Genomic DNA, 24707 nt, shown 5'->3' with positions numbered 1-24707 from the left:
TTGTCACAGTTGTAGCATGCTTAGACCCTGGTAAAATTTCAAAGTACAAGCAACGGCCTCCTTCAAGGAGAACCATAATGATCACCAGCATGAATTAGCCTTCAACTTAACAACTTCATACAATACTTCAAAAGGAAAATATATATTATTCAGTTGCTTTGGGTGAACCAACTGATACTACTGACTCGGCTAGATTTTATACTAGAAAATTTTCTTTGCTACAAAGAATTACTTGCTTCTGGCACTCTTGTGAACAGAACACGGGGAATAGATATCTTCAACAACTTTCAAGATAAACGTCGTGAAGTTGGACTGAATTTGGTAAATTTAGTGAGTGTATATGTACAGACGGTGCACTTTCCATGACAGGAAAACATGAAAGGTTTATTGCACAGATTAAAAAAAAAAAAGTATTTACAGACCCAGATGCTCTCATTTCTTTTCATTGTGTCTTATGTTAGCAAAATCTCTGTGCTAAAGCTACTATTTTAAGTGACACTTTGCAACAAGTTATAAGTGTTGTTAACTATATTTGTGCAAATGCAACATGGCATAGTCAGTTTCAAAACACGCTAAAGTTGAATGATGAGGTATCCAGTGTGGATTTGCCTTGTTCTAAAGTATGTTGGCTATCATAGGGACAGTTGTTAACTAAAATTTTATCTCTGAGAGAACAGATAGTTAAATTTTATGAGGAACAGAATCAGCATGTGAATTATTGAAATAAGATTACTATAGGAATGCAGCATTTCTGTGCGATAATCACATCAAATCAAAATGACTTGAATATTTCTTTGCAAGGTAAAACTAAGTCTATATATGGTATGTGGCAAAGCTATCTTTATTCAAAATACTTCTTCTTCAAAAGGAAATTTTGGATGAATATTTTCCCCAGTTAGCAAAGGTCAATGATGAACAGGATGATATGTGCGAATCATTCGAAGAATACACAGCTGTTATAGATCTATTAATTGAAGAATACAATGAAAGGTTCACTGACTGAAATCACATCACACTCAAATTAGTATTTCATCCTCACTGAGTTGATATCACCAAGGCACCTAAAGAACTACAGATGGAATTCATTGAGCTCTTAGTAGATGACATTTTAAAGTCATTGTTTGATGCTAAGAAAGATCCAATTGAAATATGGAAAAATACAGTAGAATACCCATGCCTTTGGCAACATGCCCCAAAAATGCTTTCTTGCTTTTCAACCACTTATTGCTGCGAATCTACATTGTCCTACCTAACCCAAATCAAGATGCTCTTAAGGTCACAAATGACTGATGCCCATTCTAGAGGATCAACTGACACTGCAGACCTCCATGCTACAACCAAATATTCAAATAGCAGACACAACAAAGTCATTAAAAGGTTAGTTAACTTTAAAATTAACAAATAGCTTTCAGTTTTTGAAATTATTAATTACACAGTAGTTAGAGTTTTACAGAATAATGTACATTTTTAAGTATAATTGAAGTTTCTGAATGTGGCCATATTTGATTATAGCTAAATTAATGTGGCCTTCCAACATGAAAATATTCCCTACCTCTGATCTAAATGATAGCTATTAGTAGAGTAGTAATAATATTTTTCCAAGGTTGAAAGTTCTAAATTAATGTCTAAATCAGTGAATTTCTTTTTATTTTCTAGGAACGTGTTATTTCAAACACTGAAATGTAAATGCCCTGTTATTTGTTTTAATGCTAAGGATTTTGTGAGAATAGTGGTGCAGTTTTTTGGTAGTGATGGCAGTTGGAAGCATGGTAAGTTACAGTGTTTATTATCTTTAAAATTTAACTCTTCAACTCCTCCTGGGAATGGGAGGGTGGTGAGTGCTGCTATGCACACCACTCCTGGGCCACTTACCACGTGGACTCTGAACGCACCACTTCATAGGCCCTAAGCATAAGGAGGTACTTTCTCTCTATGTTTCCAGGTTATTTGGATTTTTACAAGTATATATTACTTTTATTATTTAAAATAGGAATTATGTGGCATGGTCAGAATGGAATTTGTTACCACAAACAATTTATAAACTTTCTAAGAATTGCACTACAGTTCAGAGTAATTAACATCAAAACAATATAGGACACATTTTTACCTTTCATTTAAAATAGTAAAGATTTTTGTAATCTTTTTTTACTAGATAGACACCTAAAACAAATAGAGCAAAAATACTCATTGTAGAATCTAGGTGGTAGATATATGGGTTTTCACTGTATAATTCTTTTCAAATTGTCTATGTTTGAAAATGTTCATGAAAAAATGTTAGGAAAAACAGTTTTTGTTGTAGAAAATTTCTAACACATACAAAAATGCCCTTTACCCAATTTCAGCAATTATCAATTTACAGCCAGTCTTTTCTCTCTAACTCCCCATACTTCCAAACCCCTGCCCCATGGATACTTTGTAGCAAATCCTAAATATCATATGACTAATCTCCAAATATTTCAATTGTATGACTAAAATATGGGATTTTATTATTAAGATGATACCATCATCTGCCCTCCAAAATCACCAATAATCTTTTTTTAATTGATACGTAATAGATGAACATATTTTGGGGGTATATGTGATATTTTGGTACGTTCATATAATGTGTAATAACCAAATCAGGGTAATTGGGACATCCATCACTTTAAACATTTATCTTTTCTTTATGCTGGGAGCAAATTATTCTCTACTAGCTATTTCAAAATATGTAGTAGATTATTGTCTATTATAGACACTCTATAAATCTATAGGAATTGTTTCTTCTATCTAACTGTATTTTTGTACCTGTTAGTCAACCTTTCTTAATCTCTCCCTCCCCCCTACCCTTCCTGGCCTCTGGTAAGCACCAGTCTGTCTTCATGAAATCCACTTTCTTAGCTCCCGCGTGTGAGTAAGAACACACAATACTTTTCTGTGCTTGGCTTATTTTGCTTAATATCGTGACTTCCAATTGTAGTCATATTGCTGTAAATGACAGGATTTCATTCTTTTTTATGGCTGAATAATATTCCATTGTGTATATATACCACATTTTCTTTGTCCATTTATCCATTGATGGACACTTAGGTTGATTCCATATTTTGGCTACTGTGAGTAGTGCTGCAATAAACATAGGGGTACAGATATCTTTTTGATATATTGATTTCCTTTCTTTTGGACATATACCCAGCAGTGGGATCGCTGGATCATATGATACTTCTATTTTTAGTTTTTTGAGAAACCTCCATACTATTTTCCATAGTGGCTGTACTAATTTAGACTCCCACAAACAGTGTACAAGGGTTCTTTCTTGGTATCCTCACCAGCATCTGTTATTCCCTATCTTTTTAATAAAAGGCATTTTAACTGGAGTGAGGTGATATCTCATTGTGGTTTGATTTGCATTTCCCTGATGATTAGTGATGGTGAGCATTTTTTCATATAACTGTTGGCCATTTGTATGTCATCTTTTGAAAAATGCCTTTTCAATCTATTGCCCATTTTAAAATCAGATCATTTGTGGTTTTTTCTATTGAGTTGTTTGAGTTCCTTATGTATTTTGATTATTAATTCCTTGTCAGATGGATAGTTTGCAAATATTTTCTCCCATTCTTTGGGTTGTCACTTCACTTTGTTGTTTCCTTTGCTGTGCAGAAGCTTTTTAGCTTGATGCAATCCCATCTGTCTATTTTTGTTTTTGTTGCTTGTGTTTTTGAAGTCTCACTCAAAAAATCCTTGCCCATACCAATGTTCTGGAGTGTTTCTCCAATGTTTTCTTTTATTAGTTTCATAGTTTCATGTCTTAGATTTATGACTTTGATCCATTTTTATTTGAATTTTCTATATAGTGAGAGATAGGAGTCTAGTTTCATTATTCTGCATATAGTTACCCAGTTTGTTTGCTTTTTCCCATTAATTTTTTTTGTATATACTCATGGGATACAAGTGCAATTTTGTTTCATTGATATATTGCATAGCAGTGAAGTCAGGGCCTTCAGTGAATTTTTTTTCTTTCTTTAAGTCTCCATCTGCAAGTATCTTTAGTAAATAGATCACTGAAGCAACACATATTGTATCCACCAAGCAACCTTCCATTATCCACTGCTCTCCCAACCCCCACTCCTCACCCCTCCAAGTCTCCATTGTTCATTGTTCCACACTCGGCTTCCTTGTGTACACATTATTTAGCTCCCACTTACAAGTGAGAACATGCAGTATTTGTTTTTCTGTGTCTGACTGGTTTCACTTAAGATAATGGCCTGCAGTTCCATCCATTTTGCTACAAAAGACATGATTTTATTCTTTTTTATAGCTGAATAGTATTCCATTGTGTATATATGCCACATCTTCTTTACCCAATCCCCTGTTAATGGACACTTAGGTTGAGTCCATATCTTGGTTATTATGAATAGTGCTGCTGTAAACATAGGAATACAGATACCTTTTTTATATATTGATTTCTTTTCCGTTGGGTAGATACCCAGAAATGGGATTGCTGGGTCGTATGGTAGTTCTATTTTTAGTTCTTTGAGAAATCTCCATACTGTTTTCCGTAGAGGTTACACTAATTTACATTCCCACCAACAGTTTTAAGAGTTCCCTTTTCTCTGTATCCTCACTAACATCTTTTACTTTTTGTCTTTTTAATGGTATTATTTTGATTGGTGTAGGATGATACTGTGGTTTCAATTTGCATTTCTCTGTTGATTAATGATGTTGAGTATTTTTTTATATGCCTATTGGCCTATTTATCCAGTTTTCCTAGCACCATTTATTGAAGAGACTGTCCTTTCCCCAATGTATGTTCTTGGCATCCTTGTTGAAAATGAGTTGGCTGTAAATGCATGGATTTATTTCTGGGTTCTGTATTCTGTTCCTTTGGTCTATGTATCTGTTTTTATGCCAGTACCATGCTGTTTTCATTATAATAACTTTGTAGTGTATTTCAAAGTCAAGTAGCATGATGCCTCTGGCTTTGTTCTTTTTGCTCAGAATTGCTTTGGCTATTCAAGGTTTTTTATGGTTCCATATAAATTTTAGGATTATTTTTTCTATTTCTGTAAAGAATGTCATTGGTATTTTAATAGGGATTGCATTGAATCTGTAGATCACTTTTGGTAGTATTGACGTTTTAACAATATTAATTCTTCCAATGCATGAGCGTGGAATATCTTTCCATTTTTTGTGTGTGTTCTTCAGTTTCCTTCATCAGAATTTTATAGTTTTTCTTACAGAGGTCTGTCACTTATTTGGCTAAATTTATTTCTAGATATTTTATATTTTTTGTAGATATTGTAAATGAGATTGCTGTCTTGGTTTCTTTTCCATATTGTTTGCTATTGGTGTATATAAATGCCACTGATTTTTTTTATGTTGATTTTGTATCCTGCAACTGCCCTGACTTTGTTTATCAGTTCTAATAGTTTTTTGGTGGTGCTTTTAAAGTTTTCCAAATATAAGATCATATTATCTGCAAACATGGATATTTTGATTTCTTTCTTTCTAATTTGGATGCTATTTCTTTTTCTTGTCCAATTGCTCTGGCCAGGACTTGCAGTATTATGTTGAATAAAAGTGGTAAAAGTGGGCATCCTTGTCTTATTCCAGATCTTAAAGGAAAGGCTTTTTAATTTTTCCCTGTTCAGTGTGATGTTAACTCTGGGTTGTCATATATGGCCTTTTTTGTTTTAAAGCATGTTCCTCCTATACCCAGTTTGTTGAGTGTTTTTATCATAAAGGAATTTTAAATTTTACCATATGCTTTTTCAGCATCTATTGAAATGATCATATGATTTTCTTGGTTCTGTTAATGTGATGTATCGTGTTTACTGATTTGTATATGTTGAACCATCTTTGCATCTGCAGGTTGAATTCTACTTGATCATGGCGAATGATCTTCTCAATGAGTTGTTAAATTCAGTTTGCTAGTATTTTCTTGAGGATTTTTGCATCTATATTCATTAGGGATATTGGCTTATAGTTTTTTCTTTTTGTTATTCCTTATCCAGTTTTGGTATTAGGGTAATGCTGGCCTCATAGAGTGAGTTTGGAAGTACTTTCTCTTCTTTGATTTTTTTTTTTAAGAGTCTGAGTAGAATTGGTATTAGTTCTTTAAATGTTTGGTAGAATTCAGCAGTGAAGCCATCAGGTCCTTGGCTTTTCTTTGATGGAAGACTTTTTATTGTGGCTTCAATATCATTACTCATTATTGGTTTGTTCAGCTTTTCTATTTCTTCAGAATTCGATCTTGGTAAGTTGTATGTGTCCAGGAATTTATCCATTTCTTCTAGGTTTTCCAATTTGTTGGCATACAGTTGTTCTTAACAGTCTCTAATGATTGTTTGTATTTTCATGGTATCACTTGTCATGTCTCCTTTTTCATTTCTGCTTTTATTTATTTGGGTCTTCTGTCTTTTTTTTTCTTAGTCTAGCTAAAGCTTTGTCAATTTTGTTTACCATTTATTTATTTATTTAAGAGACAGGGGCTTGCTCTCTTGCCCCAGCTGTAATGCAGTGGTGTGATCATAGCTTACTGCAACCTTGAACTCCTGGGCTCAAGCAACCTTTCTACCTCAACCTCCTGAGTAGCTGGGGCTATAGGTGTATGCCACCATGCCCAGCTAATTTTTCTTATTTTTTTATAGAGTGGTGGTCTCACTATGTTGCCCAGGCTGTTCTCGAACTCCTGGCCTCAAGTGATCCTCCCTTCTCTGCCTCCCAGAGTGCTGGGATTACAGATATGAGCCACCATGCCTGGCCAGTTTTGTTTGTCTTTTTTTTTTTTTTTTTAAAAAAAAAAAACTTTTCATTTCATTTATCTTTTGTATTTTTGTCTAATTTTATCTATTTCTGTTCTGATATTTATTATACCTTTCCTTCTACCATATTTGGGCTTGGTTTGGTCTTGCTTTTCTAATTCCTTGGGGTACATTGTTAGGTTGTTAATTTGAAGTCTTTCTACTTTTTTGACATAGGCATTTATTGCTATAAAATTCCCTCTTAGTGCTGCTTTTACTGTATCCCATAGGTTTTGGCATGTCATATTTCTGTTTTCATTTGTTTGAAGAAATTTTAAAATTTGCTTCTTAATTTCCTCACTAACCCATTGATAGTTCAGGAGCATTTTGTTTAATTTCCATGCATTTGTGTAGTTTTCAAGGTTCCTTTTGTTTTTGATTCTAGTTTTGTTCCACTGTAGTCAGGAAAGATACTTGATATGATTTTGACTCTTTTGAATTTGTTGAGATGTGTTTTGTGATCTAACTTATGGTCTATTCTAAAGAATGTTTCATGTGCTGTGAGTAAAATGTGTATCCTGCTGCAGTTGGGTGAAATGTTCTATAAATGTTAGTTAGGCCCATTTGGTCTAGTGTGCAGTTTAACTCCAGTATTTCTTTGTTTATTTTCTATGTAGATGATCTGTTCATTACTGAGAGTGGGGTATTGAAGTCCCCTACTATTATTGTGTTACAGTCTATCTCTTCTTTTAGATCCATTAATGTTTGCTTTATATACTTGAATGGTCCTGTGTTGGTTGCATAGATATTTATAATTGTTATATCCTCTTGCTGGATTGACCCCTTTATCATTAATGTAGTGATCTTCTTTGGATCTTTTTATAGTCTTTGGCTTGTAGTCTATTTTATCTGATATGAGTATATCTACTCCTGCTCTTTTTTGGTTTCCCTTTGTGTGGAATCTTTTCTATCCTTTTATTTTTAGTCTATGTGTATCTTTATAGGTGAAGTGGGTTTCTCATAAGCAGCATATAGTTGGGTCTTATTTCTTTATCCATTCAGCCACTCCATATCTTTAACACATTGACTGCCACACTGGAAAAAATTTTTTTTCCTTGGAGCCACAGTGTTTTATTATGAAAACAGAATAAAAACTTAAAAAGCAAAATGATCCTTTCTAATTTAATGAAAAAATGTGTGCTTTTTTATTGTTTTCTGTGTGTGTGTTATATGCAATTAAATTGTCAATATTAATTGTAACAATAAGAACATCAACAAGTAAGATTTTCACAAACCCACTGCAGGGTTTTGCCCAGGGGGCCACCCATCATGTAACATGTATGCTACAGCATGGCAGTGTAGGTTGCCTGTGCACCGTGCAACTCCCAAGGTAAAGAGACATGTGAATTACATATGCTTCATGAGGCCCTGGGCTCAAAACTAGCATGAGTTAAATACAACTCGCAGTTAATGTGTTAAATTGGAGAATTTAGTCCATTTACATTCAATATTATTATTGATATGTAAGGACTTACTACTGCCATTTTGTTACTTGGTTTTGAGTGTTTTGTAACTCCTCCCTTCCTTTCTTCGTTTCTTCCTCTCTTCCATTGTGGTTAAGTGATTCTCATTTGTTGCTTTTTATTTTTAGTGTATTTATTATCAGTTTTTGCTTTGTGGTTACTGTGACTCTTACAAAAAACATAGTTATAACAGACTATTTTAAACAGACGACAATATATCTTTGATCATAAAAAAATAAAAAACAAAGGAAAAACTAAAACTCTAAATTTTAACTCCATATCCTCCAAAAAAAGGCCTCAATTTATGTATTTTTCTATTGCCTATCTCTTAACAGGTTGCTATAACTATTATTGTTTTTGATAGATTCATCCTTTAGTCTTCATTCTAGAGTTATGAATGGATTGCATACCACAATTACAATGTTAAGAGTATTCTGAGTTTGTTTGTATACTTACTTTTACCAGTGGGTTTTATATCTTCAAACGTTTTCTTTTTGTACATTAGTGTTTTTTTTTTCTTTCAGATCAATGAACTCCCTTTAGCATTTTTGTTTGTTTTCGTATACACTTATGAGTCACCTTTAGCATTTTTGTGAGATGGATCTGATGGTGATCAATTCCCTCAGCTTTGTTTGGGACTTTATTCCTCTTTCATGTTTGAGAGATGGCTTTGCTGGTACAGAATTCTTGGTTGGCAGAGTTTTTTTCTCCCCCCAGCACTTCGAATATGTCATCCTACTCCCTTTTGGCCTGTATGGTCAGAGAAGTCTATTGCTAGATGAATTGGAGCTCCTATATGTGTTATTTGCCTCTTTTCTCTTGTTGCTTTTTAGGATCTTCTCTTTGTACTTGACTTTTCAGAGTTTATTACATGGCTTGGGGTAGTTTTATTTGGGTTTAATCTATTTGGTGACCTCTGACCTTTCTGTACCTGAATATTTATATCTTAAGTTTTTGGCAAGTTTTCTATTATTGCTTTGAATAAGCTTTATACCCCTTGCTCTTACTCAGCTCCCTCTTGAACACAATAATTCTCAGATTTGCCCTTTTGAGGTCATTTTCTATATTTTGTAGGCATTCTTCATTCATTTTCATTTTTTTTTCTTTTTTCTCCTCTGACTGTATATTTTCCAATAGCTTATATTCAAGCTCATTGATACTTTCCTCTGCTTGATCTATTCGGCTCTTGAGAGCCTCTAATGAATTTTTGAATTCAGCAGATATATTTCTCAGTTCCAGATTTCTCTTTGATTTTTAAAATTATTTCAATCTCTGTTAAATTTCTCTGATAAATTTCTGAGTTTCAGCTGGGTACAGTGGCTTATGCCTGTAATCCTAGTTCTTTGGGAGGCCAAGGCAGGAGGATCTGCTTGAGGGCAGGAGTTCAAGACCAGCCTGAGCAACATAGCAAGACTTTGTCTTTATGAAAAATTTTTAAAAAATATTAGTCAAGTGTTGTGGTGCACACCTGTAATCCCAGCTACTCAGGAGGCTGAGGCAGGAGGATTGCTCGGACTCAGGAGTTTGAGGCTGCAGTGAGCTATGATTGTACCATTGTACTCCAGCCTGGGTGACAGAGTGAGACCCTGTCTAAGGAAAAAAAAAGGATTCCGAATTTTTTTTCTATGTTATTTTGGAGATCACTGAAATTCCTTGAAAATGTTATTTTAAATTCTTGATCAGAGACCTCACCTATTGCCATCTCATTAAAGTCGGTCACTGGCTCCTTGCTTTGTCTGTTTGGGAAGGTCATGGTTCCCTGTTTGCTTTTGTTTCTTGTGGATATACATCTGTGTCTTTGCATTGAAGGATTAGTTATTTATTCCAGTCTTTTATATCTGGCTTTTTTTGGTTTTTATTGGATATGTTTGCTTGGAGATTTCATTGCAATATACCTATTGAATATCTTTTTTGCTAGGTTACTGCCTCTTTTTTGGTGCTAGATGACACCTCAAGCCCAGGTTTGTCTTGGCTCTAGCAAATTTCAGAGAGCTGCCACTATCCCTGTGGAGGAGTATACCCTGGCAGTGTGGGAAAGCTGGCTAGGGGTTCATTCCCAGGGGATCCATGGGATGTACCTCCTACAGTGTGGTGCTACCGACCAGCCACTCTGATTTGGTGTCTTTGTCCAAGATACAGAACAGAGTTTCCCAGTTTAGAGATACTAGTCCTGCCCCACCCCCATCTCTAGCCGTCATCAGGAGTTTTTCTCCCTTCAGGCACTCACGATGCTTCCCGTAGGTTGAGGCAGGGGTAGGTCTCCTGCCCAAGTGAGCCCAAGATGAGGGGGAAACTGGCTGTCCACCTCGGTCTCACTTTTTCAAGAGTAATAACCATGGACAGGTGCAGTGGCTCATGCCTGTAATCCTAGCACTCTGGGAGGCTGAGGCAGGAGGATTTCTTGAGGTCAGGAGTTTGAGACCAGCTAGAGCAACAGTGAGACCCCGTCTCTAAAAAATAGAGAAATTAGCTGGGCATGATGGTGCACACCTATAGTCCCAGCTATCAGGAGGCTGAGGCAGGAAGATCGCTTGAGCCCAGGAGGTTGCAGTGAGCTATGATGGTGCCACTGTACTCTACCCAGGGTGACACAGTGAGACTCTGTCAAAAGAAAAAAAAAGAGAGATAATAACCATGAGTTGGGGGAAACTTTTCACACACTTGGTGTCTAGCAGATTGGGGAGAGGGTGTCAGAGATATAAAAGTCTGATTCTCTTACTTTCTGCATGGAGCTTTTTCACTTCTCTGTGGCCCCAGGAACTGTCTCATCTTTAAATTTGAGTTCTGGGATATTGCTGGTGATAATCTCAGCACTGTATATTTGTGATTTTTTTTTAATTTTTAAATTTCAGAATATTGTGGGGGTACAAACATTTTGGTTACACCTTTATACCACCCAAGCCAGGGCTACAAGCTTGCCCATCCCCAAGACAGTGTGCTCCACACCTGTTAGTTGTGAATTTACCCATCACTCCACCCCCTTCCCACCTTCCTGGCACCCAATGAATATTACTTCCACGTGTGCAACTAAGTGTTGATCAGTTAGTACCAATTTGTTGGTGAGTACATGTGATGCTTGTTTTTCATTCTTGTAATACTTCACTTCAAAGAATGGGCTGTAGCTCCATCCAGGATAATACAAGAAGTGCTAGTTCGCCATTGTTTTTTGTGGTTGAGTAGTACTCCATGGTATACATATGCCACGTTTTATTAATCCACTCATGTATTGACGGACACTTGGGTTGTTTCCACATCTTTTTTTTAATTTTTTTTATTTCAGGGTATTATGAGGGTACATACATTTTGGTTACACTTTATGTCTTTGCCTCACCCAAGCGAGGGTTAAAGGCATGCCCTTCCCCCCTACAATGCTCCCCGTGTCCTTTAGTTGTGGGTTTTAACCCCCCCCCAATCTCCCTAATCCCTGGAGAGTATTACTGCCATGTGAGCACCCTAGTGTTGATCAGTTAGTACCAATTTGATAGCGAGTACAAGTGGAGACCATTCTTCCGATCTTGTGGTGCCACACTTTGGATAATGGGCTTAAGTTTAATCCAGGAAAGTGTAAGAGGTTCTAGATCACTGTCGTTTCTTATGATTAAGTAATATTCCATTGTATACATATACCAAATTTTAATAATTCACTCATGAATTGATGGGCACTTGGGTTGTTTCCACATCCTTGCAATAGTGAATTGTGCTGCCATAAACATTCGGGTGCAGATATCTTTATCATAGAATGTTTTTTTGCTCTTTTGGGTAGATGCCTAATAGTGCTATTGCTCGATCAAATGGTATTTCTATTTTTAGCTCTTTGAGGTATCTCCAAATTCTTTTCCACAGAGGTTGCACTAATTTGCAGTCCCACCACATCTTTGCAATTGTGAATTGTGCTGCTGTAAACATTCGAGTACAGATGCCTTTATTATAAAATTACTTTTTTTCCTTTGGGTAGATGCCTAGTAGTGGCATTGCTGGATCAAATGGTAGTTCTATTTTTAGTTCTTTGAGATATCACCATATTACTTTCCATAGAGGTTGTACTAATTTGCAGTCCCACCAGCAGTGTAAGAATGTTCCTATCTCTCCACATCCATGCCAGCATTTGTTGTTTTGGGACTTTTTGATAAAAGCCATTTTCATTGGAGTTAAGTGAAATCTCATTGTGGTTTTGATTTGCATTTATTTCCCTGATGATTAGAGATGTTGAGCAATTTTTTATATATTTGCTGGCCATTATTCTGTCTTCTTTTGCAAAGTTTCTGTTCATGTTCTTTGCTCACTTTCTAATGGGGTTGTTTTATTTTTCTGTGGGTGGAGAGGAAGTGAAGCCAACTTGCTTCTACTCTGCCATTTTGGTGACATCATTCCATCTCCAATAATCTCTTAATATATTAGCTATATAGTAGGTAATTGCACTTCCCCAGTTGTTCTATAACTGTTTTTGTTTCTTATTTTTTTACAATTTATTTGAATGGAGATCGAAACAAGGCCCATACCTTAGAATAGATGTGATTATATTTCTTAAGACTCCTTTAATCTATATGTTCTCCCTCCTGTATTTTTTTCCTTGCAATTGTTTTGTTGTTGAAGAAACCAGAAACCAGGTTGTTTGTCCTATAGGGATTTCCACAGTCTGGATTTTGCAGATCGCATCCCCTTCTTGTTGTTTAACATGTTCTCTCTCTTCTATTTCTTGTAAGCTGGCAATTAAGTCCAGAGACTTGATCATATTCAGGTTAGATTTGGGGAGGGCAAGATTACTTCATAAGTGGTGTGAAAAAAAAGTCCTCCGAAAAGCAATTTGGAGGAAAGAGATTTTATTCCAGTGAACAGTTTACAAACTGGGAGACAGACTCCAGTGTAAAACAAAGGTGTGTTCCAGAGAACAAAGGTAGAATTGTGGTTTTATTGCAAAGGTTCCCACCCAGGTTCCCAATCAGGTCCATTCATGCAAATGAAGGATTGGAACTCAGTTCTGATTGGTTGATGCTGCTGCGTTCTGATTGGTACATACAACTGAACTCTGATTGGCTGAGGCAGGTGATTTCTGATTGGTTGGTTCAGGTGAGCTCTGAAAGTCCCAAAGTTAAAGCAGTGTGGGTTTTCAGGGAACCTGGAGTATGTGACCTCTAGTCAGCAAATTGCTCCTTAACTTTATTTTAAATTTAGGCCCAGTTAGTCACTCAGGATTCATCTTGAAGGACTGGCCCTTTCAGGTTCACATTTGTTCACAGTGCTATTGTGCACTTTTGCCAGGAAGTATATAATATCTGGTTGTTTATCTTTTTTTGTAAAAGTAGAAGCTATTGGTTGTCATTGTCTAGGTTTGTTAAATGCAACATAGTGATATTTAAAATCTATTATGCCTTTTCATTTATTAGCCAGAATACTTCCATAAAGAGAAATCCCCCCTCATCTATTTGGTTACTCTAAGTGTACTTCATATGGAAATGCAAGGATAAAACTTGATTCTTTCCCTTTATTTACTTGTTTTGAAAATAATTAATTGTTCCATAGCATAAGCAAAGGGTGATCAAAAAGGCTTTTAATTTTAGTATCGTTATGAACATATGGCTTTAAACATATTTCATGTGTTTTGCTCCATTGCATGCCAACTTTAACGAGTTTGGGAGGAGTCCTTGTTGTACAAGCCTAGTAGTCTGTGCATCTTCCTTAAATTTATGATATGACAAGATAGTTTAGGCTCATCTTATACCTTTCCTGCCCTAGACCTGGACTTAGCCATTTCACCAAGGAGTCCTGTTACTTTAGTGAAAATGCCACTTAACGACCAGGATTTGGTTACTGGGTATGTACATTACTATTGTGTCAGCCTTTGTTTCCAGTCCAGGAAGTTTGTATCTTTTTAAATACAAACTGTATCGTGAGTTCATACTGATACTTCTGATTCTTATTCAGGATGACAGGGTTTTTGTTTAACCTCCTTGATCATGAATTTGTATTTCCTTGCAAACACTGAGGAATATTTTGGACTTAGAGGTCAGTTTGGCTCCATTACAAGATCTTTGGCTGAAATCCTCTTTCCTTGTCTTTCTAAAATATGAAATACTATTGCTTTTTTGGCATAAAGTGATGCTTTCAGAAAGTGTGGTGAAAATCTGATTTTCTTTCCCTAGTTAGTGACTGGGTCTGTTTGTCTGAAAGGATTTTGTTTGTTTTGCTTTCCTTTTTTCTTTAAAGACTAGTTGTTTTACTAGACCGTATCTTATTGTTGGTTGTTCTGAGTCAATTTTCCAAGGTATGAACCTTTAAAAAAAACTTTTTGTAGCCAGGCACAGTGGCTCACGCCTGTAATCCTAGCACCTGGGAGGCAGGAGGATTGGTTGAGGTCAGGAATTCGAGACCATCCTGAGCTAGAGCAAGACCCTGTCTCTACTAAAAATAGAAACATTAGCCAGGAGTTGTGGCGTACGTCTGTAGTCCCAGCTACTCAGGAGGCAGGCTCAGGAGGATTGCCTGAACCCAGGAGTTTGAGGTTGCAGTGAGCTGTCATGAGGCCACTACACTCTAGCCAAGGCAACAGAACAAGATTCTGTCTCAAAATAAAAAAACAAAAAAAAGAAAAGCTTTTCGTATCACATTGGGGATTAAAATCTTTTTAAAAAGAAAAAAACCAATAAAATACTTTTTTGGTATATCCAAAATAAAAGCTGCTTTATTAAGATATAATTAAATATCATAAAATTCACTCTTCTAAAGTGTACTATCAGGTGTTTTAGGGTAATCATGGAGTTGTGCATCCATCACCATTATACAATTTCAGAGCATTTTTATTACCCCAAAAAGAAACCTTGTACTCATTAGCAGTTACTCCACATTCCCCCATTTCTCAGACTATGGCAACCACTAATCTGATTTCTTTCTCTGGATTTGTGTATTCTGAACATTTTATATGAATGGAATCAGGCAATATGTGGCCTTCTGTAACTGGCTTTTTCACTTAGCCTAATGTTTTAAAGGTTCATCATTTTGGAGCATATATCAGTATTTTTTTCCATTTTATGGCTGAATAATTTTCACATTCGTCTATCCATTCATCAGCTGATGGACATTTGGGTTGTTTCCACTTTTTGACTATTATGATTAATGCTATTTATGAACATTGATATACAAGTTTTTGTATGGACATATATTTTCTTTTTTTTTAAGACATGGTTTCTCTCTGTCACCCAGACTGGAGTGCAGTGATGTCATCATATCTCACTGCAGTCTCCATCTCCTGGGCTCAAGAAATCCTCCTACCTCAGCCTCCTGAGTAGCTGGGACTACAGGTGCACACCACCACACCTGACTAATTTTTTTTGTTTTCGTAGAGACAAAGGCTCACTATTGCCCAGGCTGGTCCCAAATTCCTGGGTTCAAGTGATCCTCCTGCCTCAGCCTCCCAAAGTGCTAGGATTATAGGCACGAGCCACCGCAGCTGGCCTACTTTCAATTTTCTTGGGTATATATCTGGAAGTAGAATTGTTGGGTCATGTGGTAACTCTATATTTAATTTTTTAAGGAACTGTCAAACTGATTTCCAAAGTAGCTATACCATTTTATAATCCAACCAGCAATATATAGAGTACTAATTCTCCACATCCTTGCCAATACTTGTTGTTGTCTATCTCTTTTATTTTAGTCATCCTAGTAGATGTGAAGTGATAGTTCATTGTGGTTTTGGTTTGTATTTCCCTGATGACTAATGATATTGGGCATGTTTTCATGTGCTTATGTCATTTGTGTATCTTTTTTGGAGAAATATCTATCCACATATTTTGCTCATTTTTAAATAGGGGTATTTGTCTTTTTGTTGTTTAGTTATGAGAATTATTTATATATTCTAATACAAGTTCTTTGTCAGATATATGATTTGCAAATATTTTCTCCTGTGAGTTATCTTTTTGCTCTCTTAATGGTGTCTTTTGAAGCACAAAAGTATTTTATTTTAAAGAAATCCAATTTATGTATGTTTTCGTTTGTCACTTGTGTTTTTGGTATCAAATCTAAGAAACCATTTTTTAATCCAAGGACACAAAGATTTACTCTTATGTTTTTTCCCCCAAGAGTTTTATAGTTTTAGCTCTTACAGTTAGGTTTATGATCCGTTTTGAGTTAATTTTTGCATATGGTATGGGGTAGGGGGTCTGTATTAGTTTCCTAGGATTGCTGTAACACATTACCACAACTTAAAACAATAGAAATTTATTCTCTCACAGTTCTGGAAACCTGAAGCCCAAGTTAAGGTGTTGGCAGGGCTGATTCCTTCTGGAGTCTTTGAGGGAGAATCCATTCCATGACTTTCTCCTATCTTCTGGTGGTGGTTGACAATCCTTGGCATTCCTGGACTTGTAGACATGTCACCCCAATTTCTGCCTCCTTCTTCACATAGCCTTTTCTCTCTGTATGTCTCTACACATTTTTTCCTTTTTAGTCTCTTATAAGGACACCATCATTGGATTTAGGGCCCACCCTAATCCAAGGTGATCTCTTCTCAAGATTCTTAACATAATTACATCTGCAAAGACCCTTATTTCAAATGAGACCCCATCCTGAGGTTCTGGGTGAATATATATCTTTTGGGGACCACAATTCAACCCACTACAGGGTCCAACTTCATTCTTAGTACCTTTGTTGAAAATCAATCAACCATTGATGTATGAGTTTATTTCTGGACTCTCAATCTGTTCCATTGACCTCTCTCTGTCCTATGTCAGTACTACACTGTCTTGATTATGCATGTGTCCATTAACATGTAGTTAAAGTCATCTTGACTTACAGTGTTTAGCACAGTATTAGTTTGATTTTTTTCTTTGAACTATTTGGTATGTTGAATCTTTCATATTTATCACTTTTTATCTAGAATTCCTTTTCAATCTCATTTCTTTTTGATTTTTGAAAATATCCTCTTTTCTATCTTCTTTTTCACTTAAGGCATTATGTATTATATTCATTTGCTTTTGGGTCTTACCAGTTTAGTTTTTATTTTATTTCTGAATTTTTAAAAAATTTTTTCTTTCCTGGATTCTGTCATTTCTTTGTGTAATTTTTCTTTTTCTAAGTCACCTAATTTCTCAGTCTTTCTAATTCTGATTTATGTTTTCATAGCTTTTTAACATTTTCTTAATTTTTCTTAGCTTATTTAAAATCTTATCTTGTTGGCATTTCTTTTTCAACTACTGGCTTTTTCTCCCCCAGCATGGGATTTGTCCTGGCAGCTTTAGCTTGTCAGTTGCAAGAGTTTATACAAACCAGCTCCCCAGAGCATTCCAGCAGTTCCAGACTTTACCCAAGGATTTTCAAAAATATAGGTTGATAAGAACCCTTAATTTTGAAACATTAGAGCTTTGAAAAGGCAAGTGAAATGAAACAGTCCTATCAATCAGACAGTGTTATGTACAGTCAGACGTTGCTGCCCTGTGGCCGCAGCCAAATGACTGCTCCTCTTTCAGAGTTCCAAATCTGCCCATATAAGAGCCTTATGGACATCAAATGAAAGAGTTATAATACTGGCTGCTTTGGTAAATATAAATTTCTTAGACTATTATATTATAATTTAAAGCTGCCAGAAAATATAATATTTAATGTGATATGATCTAAGACTATAGTTTTATTTAAAGGCAAAGCCTTATTTTTGTATGGCACAATTCAAAATTAACTTTAAAAGCAATCACTTTAGGCTATCTGTTAATTTATAAGCCCTGACATCCATGTCTAAAGTATTCTGGTACTAAAATTTTTCTATTTAGCAAATATCATTTTTATTTTGTAGAAAGCACTTTCACATGTATCTCACAGATATTTACAGTAATCTTTTCTCCCCCAGTTTTCAGTTGAGGAAACTAACACTGAAGGGGCAAAGTGGCCTCCCAGGCTCACCGTGGGTTCTAAATCCAGGCCCAGTGTTCTCTGCATAGTGTCTCACTGCAGCGTGGATGCCAAAGCATCTTTGCTGCATGCACACTGCCCACCCACCCCAGCACTCAGTGATGAGGATGCCACACGTGCTCAGGCAGCTCCTACCCTTCTTCCTTTAACCAGGGAGGCCTGGGCTACTGATACCACGATGCAGGGCCAGGGAAGACAGCCTGGCTAGAGGCTGGGTTGGGGGACTCAGCAGACAGGAATCCCAAGGGAAAGGAGCAGGGACAGGGAGAGGAAAGTGGGGCCTAGGGCGCTGACTTTGATAGCTTTTAATGTGTTTTTGGGAGATCCAAATTCCACGTGAGCTTGGAGTCCCACTCCTTTTTGGCTGTGTGAGATTTGCTTCTTTAACGTGGTGCCCTTGGAGATGAACCATGTGGGACCTGGGTTCACTGAGGCCAGTTCATCAGAGGTTTAAAATTCTCGAGAATGATGGAGAGTCACTTTGGCCTGGCTCTGTAATCTGAGGGGATGGTAATATTATTATTATGCATTTGAACCGTAAGAACTTTGTCAAAGCAGGAAAAATGACAATTATTGTTCTTTTTTGGTGGGGGGGATGACTAAATGAACCTTTTCTCTTCAGTTGCTGATTTTGTAGGGCTAGATCCCAGAATTGCAGCTTGGCTTATAGATCCTAGTGATGCCACACCCTCTTTTGAAGATTTAGTGGCAAAATACTTTGAGAAATCTATTACAGTTAAAGTGGGAAGCACATATGGAAATTCCTCAAGAAACATAGTGGTGAGTTGTTTTAAGATAAGGTTTTATCAACCTTAATACAATCCTAATGTTTTTCTAGAAACTCTTTCTACTTTATAGGTAGTCTAATAGTAAAAAGAACACTTCCAACATTCATTTTCACTTATTCAACACAAATATTCTTGATCCTGGCGTTTCTGGTGGAAGATGTTGAGCAAGAATGAATAATTTCCATTCTTCCGTGAAACTTATTCCTGGGAAATCCCATTCACAGTGTGATTCTTTAAATAGACTTTCTGGGGCCAAAGTTGCCTGCTCCCTGAGCAGAGAGTTGCTCATTCACAAATCCTTGGTCCTAATGATGTGGCCACCATGCCGAGGTCCCAGGACAGCCACTGCTCAGTCTATGTGGGGAGAACTAGGGACTGTTCCGATGCATCTCTCCAGGGCTTCCCCTGCTGGAGTGGCCCCTGATTGTCAGGAAGCACTGTCTGAACTGTGCATGGAGCCCAGAGAGAGGCCACAGCAGGCCCCGGAGGAGAGGGCTCTTTTGGAAGTGGCGTGGCCACAGTCTTTTCAGGCTTCTTAGTTTTCAGGAAACAGCTAAGTGGTAAAAGAACTGCTGGAAGAATATGCAGAGTGCTGGGCGAGCTCAAGGACTCAGAGCACAGCAGGAGGTGATGTGAGCCTGTGCTGTGTGCCAGGTATTGAACTGGGGGCATTTGCTTCATGCACTTCCTTCACAGACCATCTGGGAGGTGAAGGTCTGTGCCAATAGGGATTGTAAATAACAGAAATGCACTCTCCCTTAATTTAAAAAGAGATTTATCGAAAGGATATGGGGTAGCTCACAGAATCAAAGGAAAAGCAGAACTAGGGCTTGGGAAGAACAGAAGCCAGGTGGCCCTGGGATCCAGGGAACCGGAACGGCTAGGCATGGTGCCAACACTAAGCCATCACCTTTTCTCTCCCTGGGTCACTTTTGTCCAAGATTCAGAGTTTTGGTACTTGGAAAATGTTTCCTCTTCCTCCCTGTGCCACATGTTTACCCCCCACCAGGGGAGGGCAGGGCATCTTAGTTAGTATTCCTCCCCAGATTGCATGCTGTCAGGCAGGGGGACTTCTCCAAACAGAAGTTGAGGTATTATATTATTGGAAGAAGGAGTTGTTCATCACAGTGTTATCAGTCTCAGTTTACAGATGAGAAAATTGAGGTGCAGAAAGGTTAACTACATGCACCTTGCCCTACATGCACCATGCAACCTGCCCAGGCCAGGTTAAAGCCAGGGTTCAACTCATCCACACTCTAGGCAGAGAAGAGGCAGCCTCAGATACAATTCCATTTATACCTTATTGGCCAGACATGTGTTTGTAGTACAGCCATGCAGTGCATGAGGGCAGGGAATGGAAGGCTGGCCATTAATCTACACCCTGCTGCTCTGAAAAGGTGGTATGAATTGTTCAGGAAAAAGGAAGAGTTCCAGGCAGAGGGAGTGGCGTGAGAATGGTAAGGACTCACAGAGAGTGAGGCTCCTTTGGGGAGACAGCAAGACCAGCATGGGGAGAGGGAGAGGTGGCTGTGGGAGCCGGAGGAGACATGCAGAGCCTTGTCACATAGGAGCTGGGCCAAGGGGTTGGGCCTGTGCTGGGACCATTCAAAGTGGGAGTCACATGGTCAGCCTCGGAGTTTGTGGGCAGCCATGTGGAATTCTGCCTGGTGGCAGCAGGGAACTTTCCGTGGAGCTGCTCCTCTGCTGGGTGTTCCCGACCAGTCTTTCACAGGAAAGCCACAGTTAAGAAGTGACTAGGAAATAATGCCAGGTTGTGTGCAGCCGGCCACTGATCCACTGGGGGCTCACTCTAATCTGAAGCCTTTAGTAGAAAACTGAGTCTGAGTGGCCTAGAGTTAGGGGTGTCATTTGGTAGAGTAGAGTGTTGAACAGGAGATCCTAGGGCTCCATGTCAGGGGAAGAATTAGACTGCCTGTGGAAGGGCTGCATCGCATCCCATCTCCCCTCTTTGTCATTTGAGCACAGACTCTTGTTTGTCAATCTCCCAAGGACTCTGTGTGTGTCTGTCCTAATGTGAGAACAGACAGTAGGTGTGGAATGGGGCAGCAACCCTGTGTGGGTGCAGGATGATGGAGCAGAGAGAATGGGGCTGTGGGACCTAGAGGGGCCAGGCCTATGTTCTCCACCCCTACCACCATCTAATCATCGCACCTTGGACATTAGGTCTCTTTGGGGTTCTATTTCTCAATCTGTAAAATGAGGAAAAACTCTAGGTTGGGAGAATGTGTCCAGCTATGGAGAGCTCACACTTGCACAGTAGAGGTACTTTCCATAGATTGGAACTCATCTTCTTGAGGTGACTGGTGATACCACCACATATGTACTATCTGCCAGTGAAAGCTTCATGGGATTTCACTGGGAAACATTTTATGAGTCATGTCAGTTCCCAGATGGTGATAAGTACTGCCACCAAGTTTATCTAATTTTTAATACTTTTGTTCTTTAAAGCATCAGAATGTACTTGTGAACCTGAGGATACTCTACAGACTTACGATGGACCTTTGCTCTAAATTGAAGGCAAGACATTTTACTATTAATTTCTGGCTGATAGGAGCTCTTGCTTGCTGTTTGTACAAGGGCTCTCTTTTCATTTGCACCCATCCTCACAGGGGAAGGAAACAAAACATTGAGTTCTAAGACCAAAATAACCTGCGTATCATTTAGAGAAGGGTAGTCTAGAATGATAAGACCTGAAATTTTAAAAATAGGTTGAAAACAATTGTAACATTTTTAAAAGCCTCCTCTTTAACCAGGGTATTTCCAGTGCTGTAGTTACCATAAAAGCTGAGAGTTTATTTTGGTTAATAGTGGGATGGACACAGCTTCACTCAAACAGAATCTTACTGGGAAGCAGACAGCCATTGGAACCAAGAAATGAGAAGAGCTGAATGAAGGGACTGTGTCCAGAGGTGAGAGCAGGGTGAAGGAAACCACAAAGTGGAGCAGCCTCCAGGGACAGGCAATAGCCAGATGCTTCTCCACCCTTGGGCTCCAAGGGCCAGCTGGAGCCAACCTCTCTCTCTCACCCCATCCTCAGTCTCCTGCTGGTACCCAAATGGATGAAATCAGTCTGAGGGCAGAGAAGGAGCCCAGGTGATATGGCCAGGAAAGGTCAGCCCTGTCACAAGGGCAAGGACAGGGCAGAGGAGGGTCTGGAGAGGCAGGAAGAAACATGAGAGTGGGAGTCGGAAGATGAGGCCCAGGATTCTTTCAATGGCAGCAAGAAAGAATAAAAATGCTGAAACTCTAATAAAGAGCATGGAAGGTGGTCCGGATAAACAGAAAGAGATTTCGTCCTCTTAGAGGAGGTGACCTGTTGTAACGATTCCAGTGCTCCCCAAATTAATCCATAGTGTCGGTGAAAAATCAACAAGAATTCTAAGTAACTCTTTGGGAATTCAGGAAGCCTATTCTGAAATTAAAATAATTCTGGAAGACTAAAAGTCCACACATACTTAAATCAATCTTTAAAATGAGAAAGAGGCTGGGTGTGGTGGCTCATGCCTACATTTTGGGAGGCTGAGGTGGGAGAATTGCTTGAGCCCAGGAGTTTGAGACCAGCCTGGGCAATATAGTGTGACCCCTCTCCCCCATCAAAAAAAAAAAAATTAGCCGAGCACGGTGGTATATACCTGTAGTCCCAGCTACTTGGGAGGCTGAGGCAGAAGGATTGCTTGAGCCCAGGAGTTTGAGACCAGCCTGGGCAATATAGTGTGACCCCTCTCCCCCATCAAAAAAAAAAAAATTAGCCGAGCACGGTGGTATATACCTGTAGTCCCAGCTACTTGGGAGGCTGAGGCAGAAGGATTGCTTGAGCCCAGGAGTTCCAGCCTGCAATGAGCTGTGATTGCACTACTGCGCTCCAGCCTGGGCTACAGAGTGAGATCTCTAAAAAAGAGAGAGAGAGAAAGAGTAAAGAAAATAGGAATGGGCCTTGGCCTATCTAAATAGCTCTACTGGGTCTTGGTAATAAAATAGGCTACTTACAGGAAATAGGAGTTTTATTAGGAAGAACAAGAGAGAGAAGTGGAGGTTGGGTAGGAAACCAATCGTGATAGGAGCTGCCTCAATTGTAGCTCAACAAAATTAAGTAGGCTTTTCAATAAAATGCAGATACAAATCATAATTTAAAGTAACATTGATATAATTTCTTCCTATGAAATAGGTTTATGGTTTATGGCAACTATTTTGTACTTTGGAGCTTCCTCTGATACCAATTTTGGCAGGTAAGTTACCATAAAGAATAAGTACAGTCATTTTCCTAGAGAATTTTTTTTTTTTTTTTTTTTTTTTTTTGAGACAGAGTCTCGCTTTGTTGCCCGGGCTAGAGTGAGTGCCGTGGCGTCAGCCTAGCTCACAGCAACCTCAAACTCCTGGGCTCAAGCAATCCTTCTGCCTCAGCCTCCCGAGTAGCTGGGACTACAGGCATGCGCCACCATGCCCGGCTAATTTTTTTTCTATATATTTTTAGCTGTCCAATTAATTTCCTTCTATTTTTGGTAGAGATGGGGTCTTGCTCTTGCTCAGGCTGGTCTCGAACTCCTGAGCTCAAACAATCCGCCCTCCTCGGCTTCCCAGAGTGCTAGGATTACAGGCGTGAGCCACCGCGCCCGGCCTCCTAGAGAATTCTTTACACTGGGATGAATGTTTAACTTACTTTGAAGTAGATAGTATTGCACTGAAGTGGTAACAAGCCCATTGTTTTCTCTTTCTGTAACAAGAGAGGTTGGACTGCATCACCTCTTGGTCTGGAAGGACTAGAAGGTTCTGACATCCCTTCTGTACTGTCTATCCAGGAGGAACAGGCATCTCTGGATGTTTTATACTTTAGTAGTTGTCTCTATTCCTGGTTTGCTGTCCTTGTAACCCTCCCCCTTCACCTGATGGAGTTTTGAGAACCTCCCTGTAAGAACCATTGCAGGGCTCTCTTCTGCCTTTGCCTCTGTCTCAGGTCCTGCTGGGTGCTGCACTGGCCAGGGAATGACTCTTCATTCACAGTGTGGGAAGGGCCAGGCCATAGCTGGCCAGCACAGTCCCCATGCCCACTCCCACCTCAAAAGCCAGCTCTGTCAATGCACCTGCTTCCCTGTAACACAGAGATCCTGACCAATCCCGTGAGGAGGTTGGCATGCAGCAGGTGCTGAGTAAATGGCAGTCACTGTCATTATTGCCCTCTTTAGAGAGTGAGGCCCCTGAGTCTTTACTGAAAAGGATTCATTAATGCAGTGCAAATAGGATCTGATTTGATTTTTGAATCTCAGTGATGGAGAGCCACAGCATTCAGGTGAATAAAGAAGCAATGGAGAGGACGTCAGCACTTCTTGGGGTAAGTTACCATTTCTGATTGTTTGTTCTTGTTGTCCTTCATGACAGATTGTTCTCAGTGGCAGCTCTAGAGTAGATTCTGGTTTTCTTCCCCTCCTCATTTGAAGTTGACATTGTTTTTCCTTCTCTCTGACTCCTGCAGGGGAGGACCAAGCATTGAAAAGATTTAAACGGCACTGAATCTAGTGCATATGTGTCAGGGGAGTTCTTTAATGGATCTTCAGGGTCCTTCTCAAAAGTCAGCTTTTTCGTACAGGAACATTGCCCCCTGTGGTTTGGTGAAGGAATTCTCAGGTTTCTTGAAAAATAAATATACAGGGATGCATAGAGATGCATGAAAAAATACACAGAAGTATTCCACTTAAATTTTCTTAAAGGAAACTTTGGTGTAACCATTACCACGTCCAGCCTGCAGCCCAGCTGGATGCTGGTTCTTTTTT

The 24707-nt window shown here is 38.6% G+C and overlaps 1 protein-coding gene across 1 annotated transcript in view; it reads left to right on the top strand.

Annotated features, from left to right (window-relative positions):
• The window catches only part of POLN (polymerase (DNA directed) nu), a 176316-nt gene that overhangs the window by 38943 nt on the left and 112666 nt on the right, over window positions 1–24707 (top strand). The window contains exons 5-9 of the mRNA XM_012664146.1: window positions 1657–1769; window positions 18756–18913; window positions 21391–21459; window positions 23108–23168; window positions 24204–24268. Of these exons, the coding sequence (XP_012519600.1) occupies window positions 1657–1769; window positions 18756–18913; window positions 21391–21459; window positions 23108–23168; window positions 24204–24268 (466 nt within the window). The remainder of the gene's footprint in view (window positions 1–1656; window positions 1770–18755; window positions 18914–21390; window positions 21460–23107; window positions 23169–24203; window positions 24269–24707) is intronic.

The sequence above is a fragment of the Propithecus coquereli genome, unplaced genomic scaffold (genome assembly GCF_000956105.1).
Source record: "Propithecus coquereli isolate 6110/MARCELLA unplaced genomic scaffold, Pcoq_1.0 Scaffold862, whole genome shotgun sequence".
Classification (NCBI taxonomy): domain Eukaryota; kingdom Metazoa; phylum Chordata; class Mammalia; order Primates; family Indriidae; genus Propithecus; species Propithecus coquereli.
Note: the sequence above shows the minus strand (reverse complement) of the source record. Positions and strands in the feature narration are given on the sequence as shown.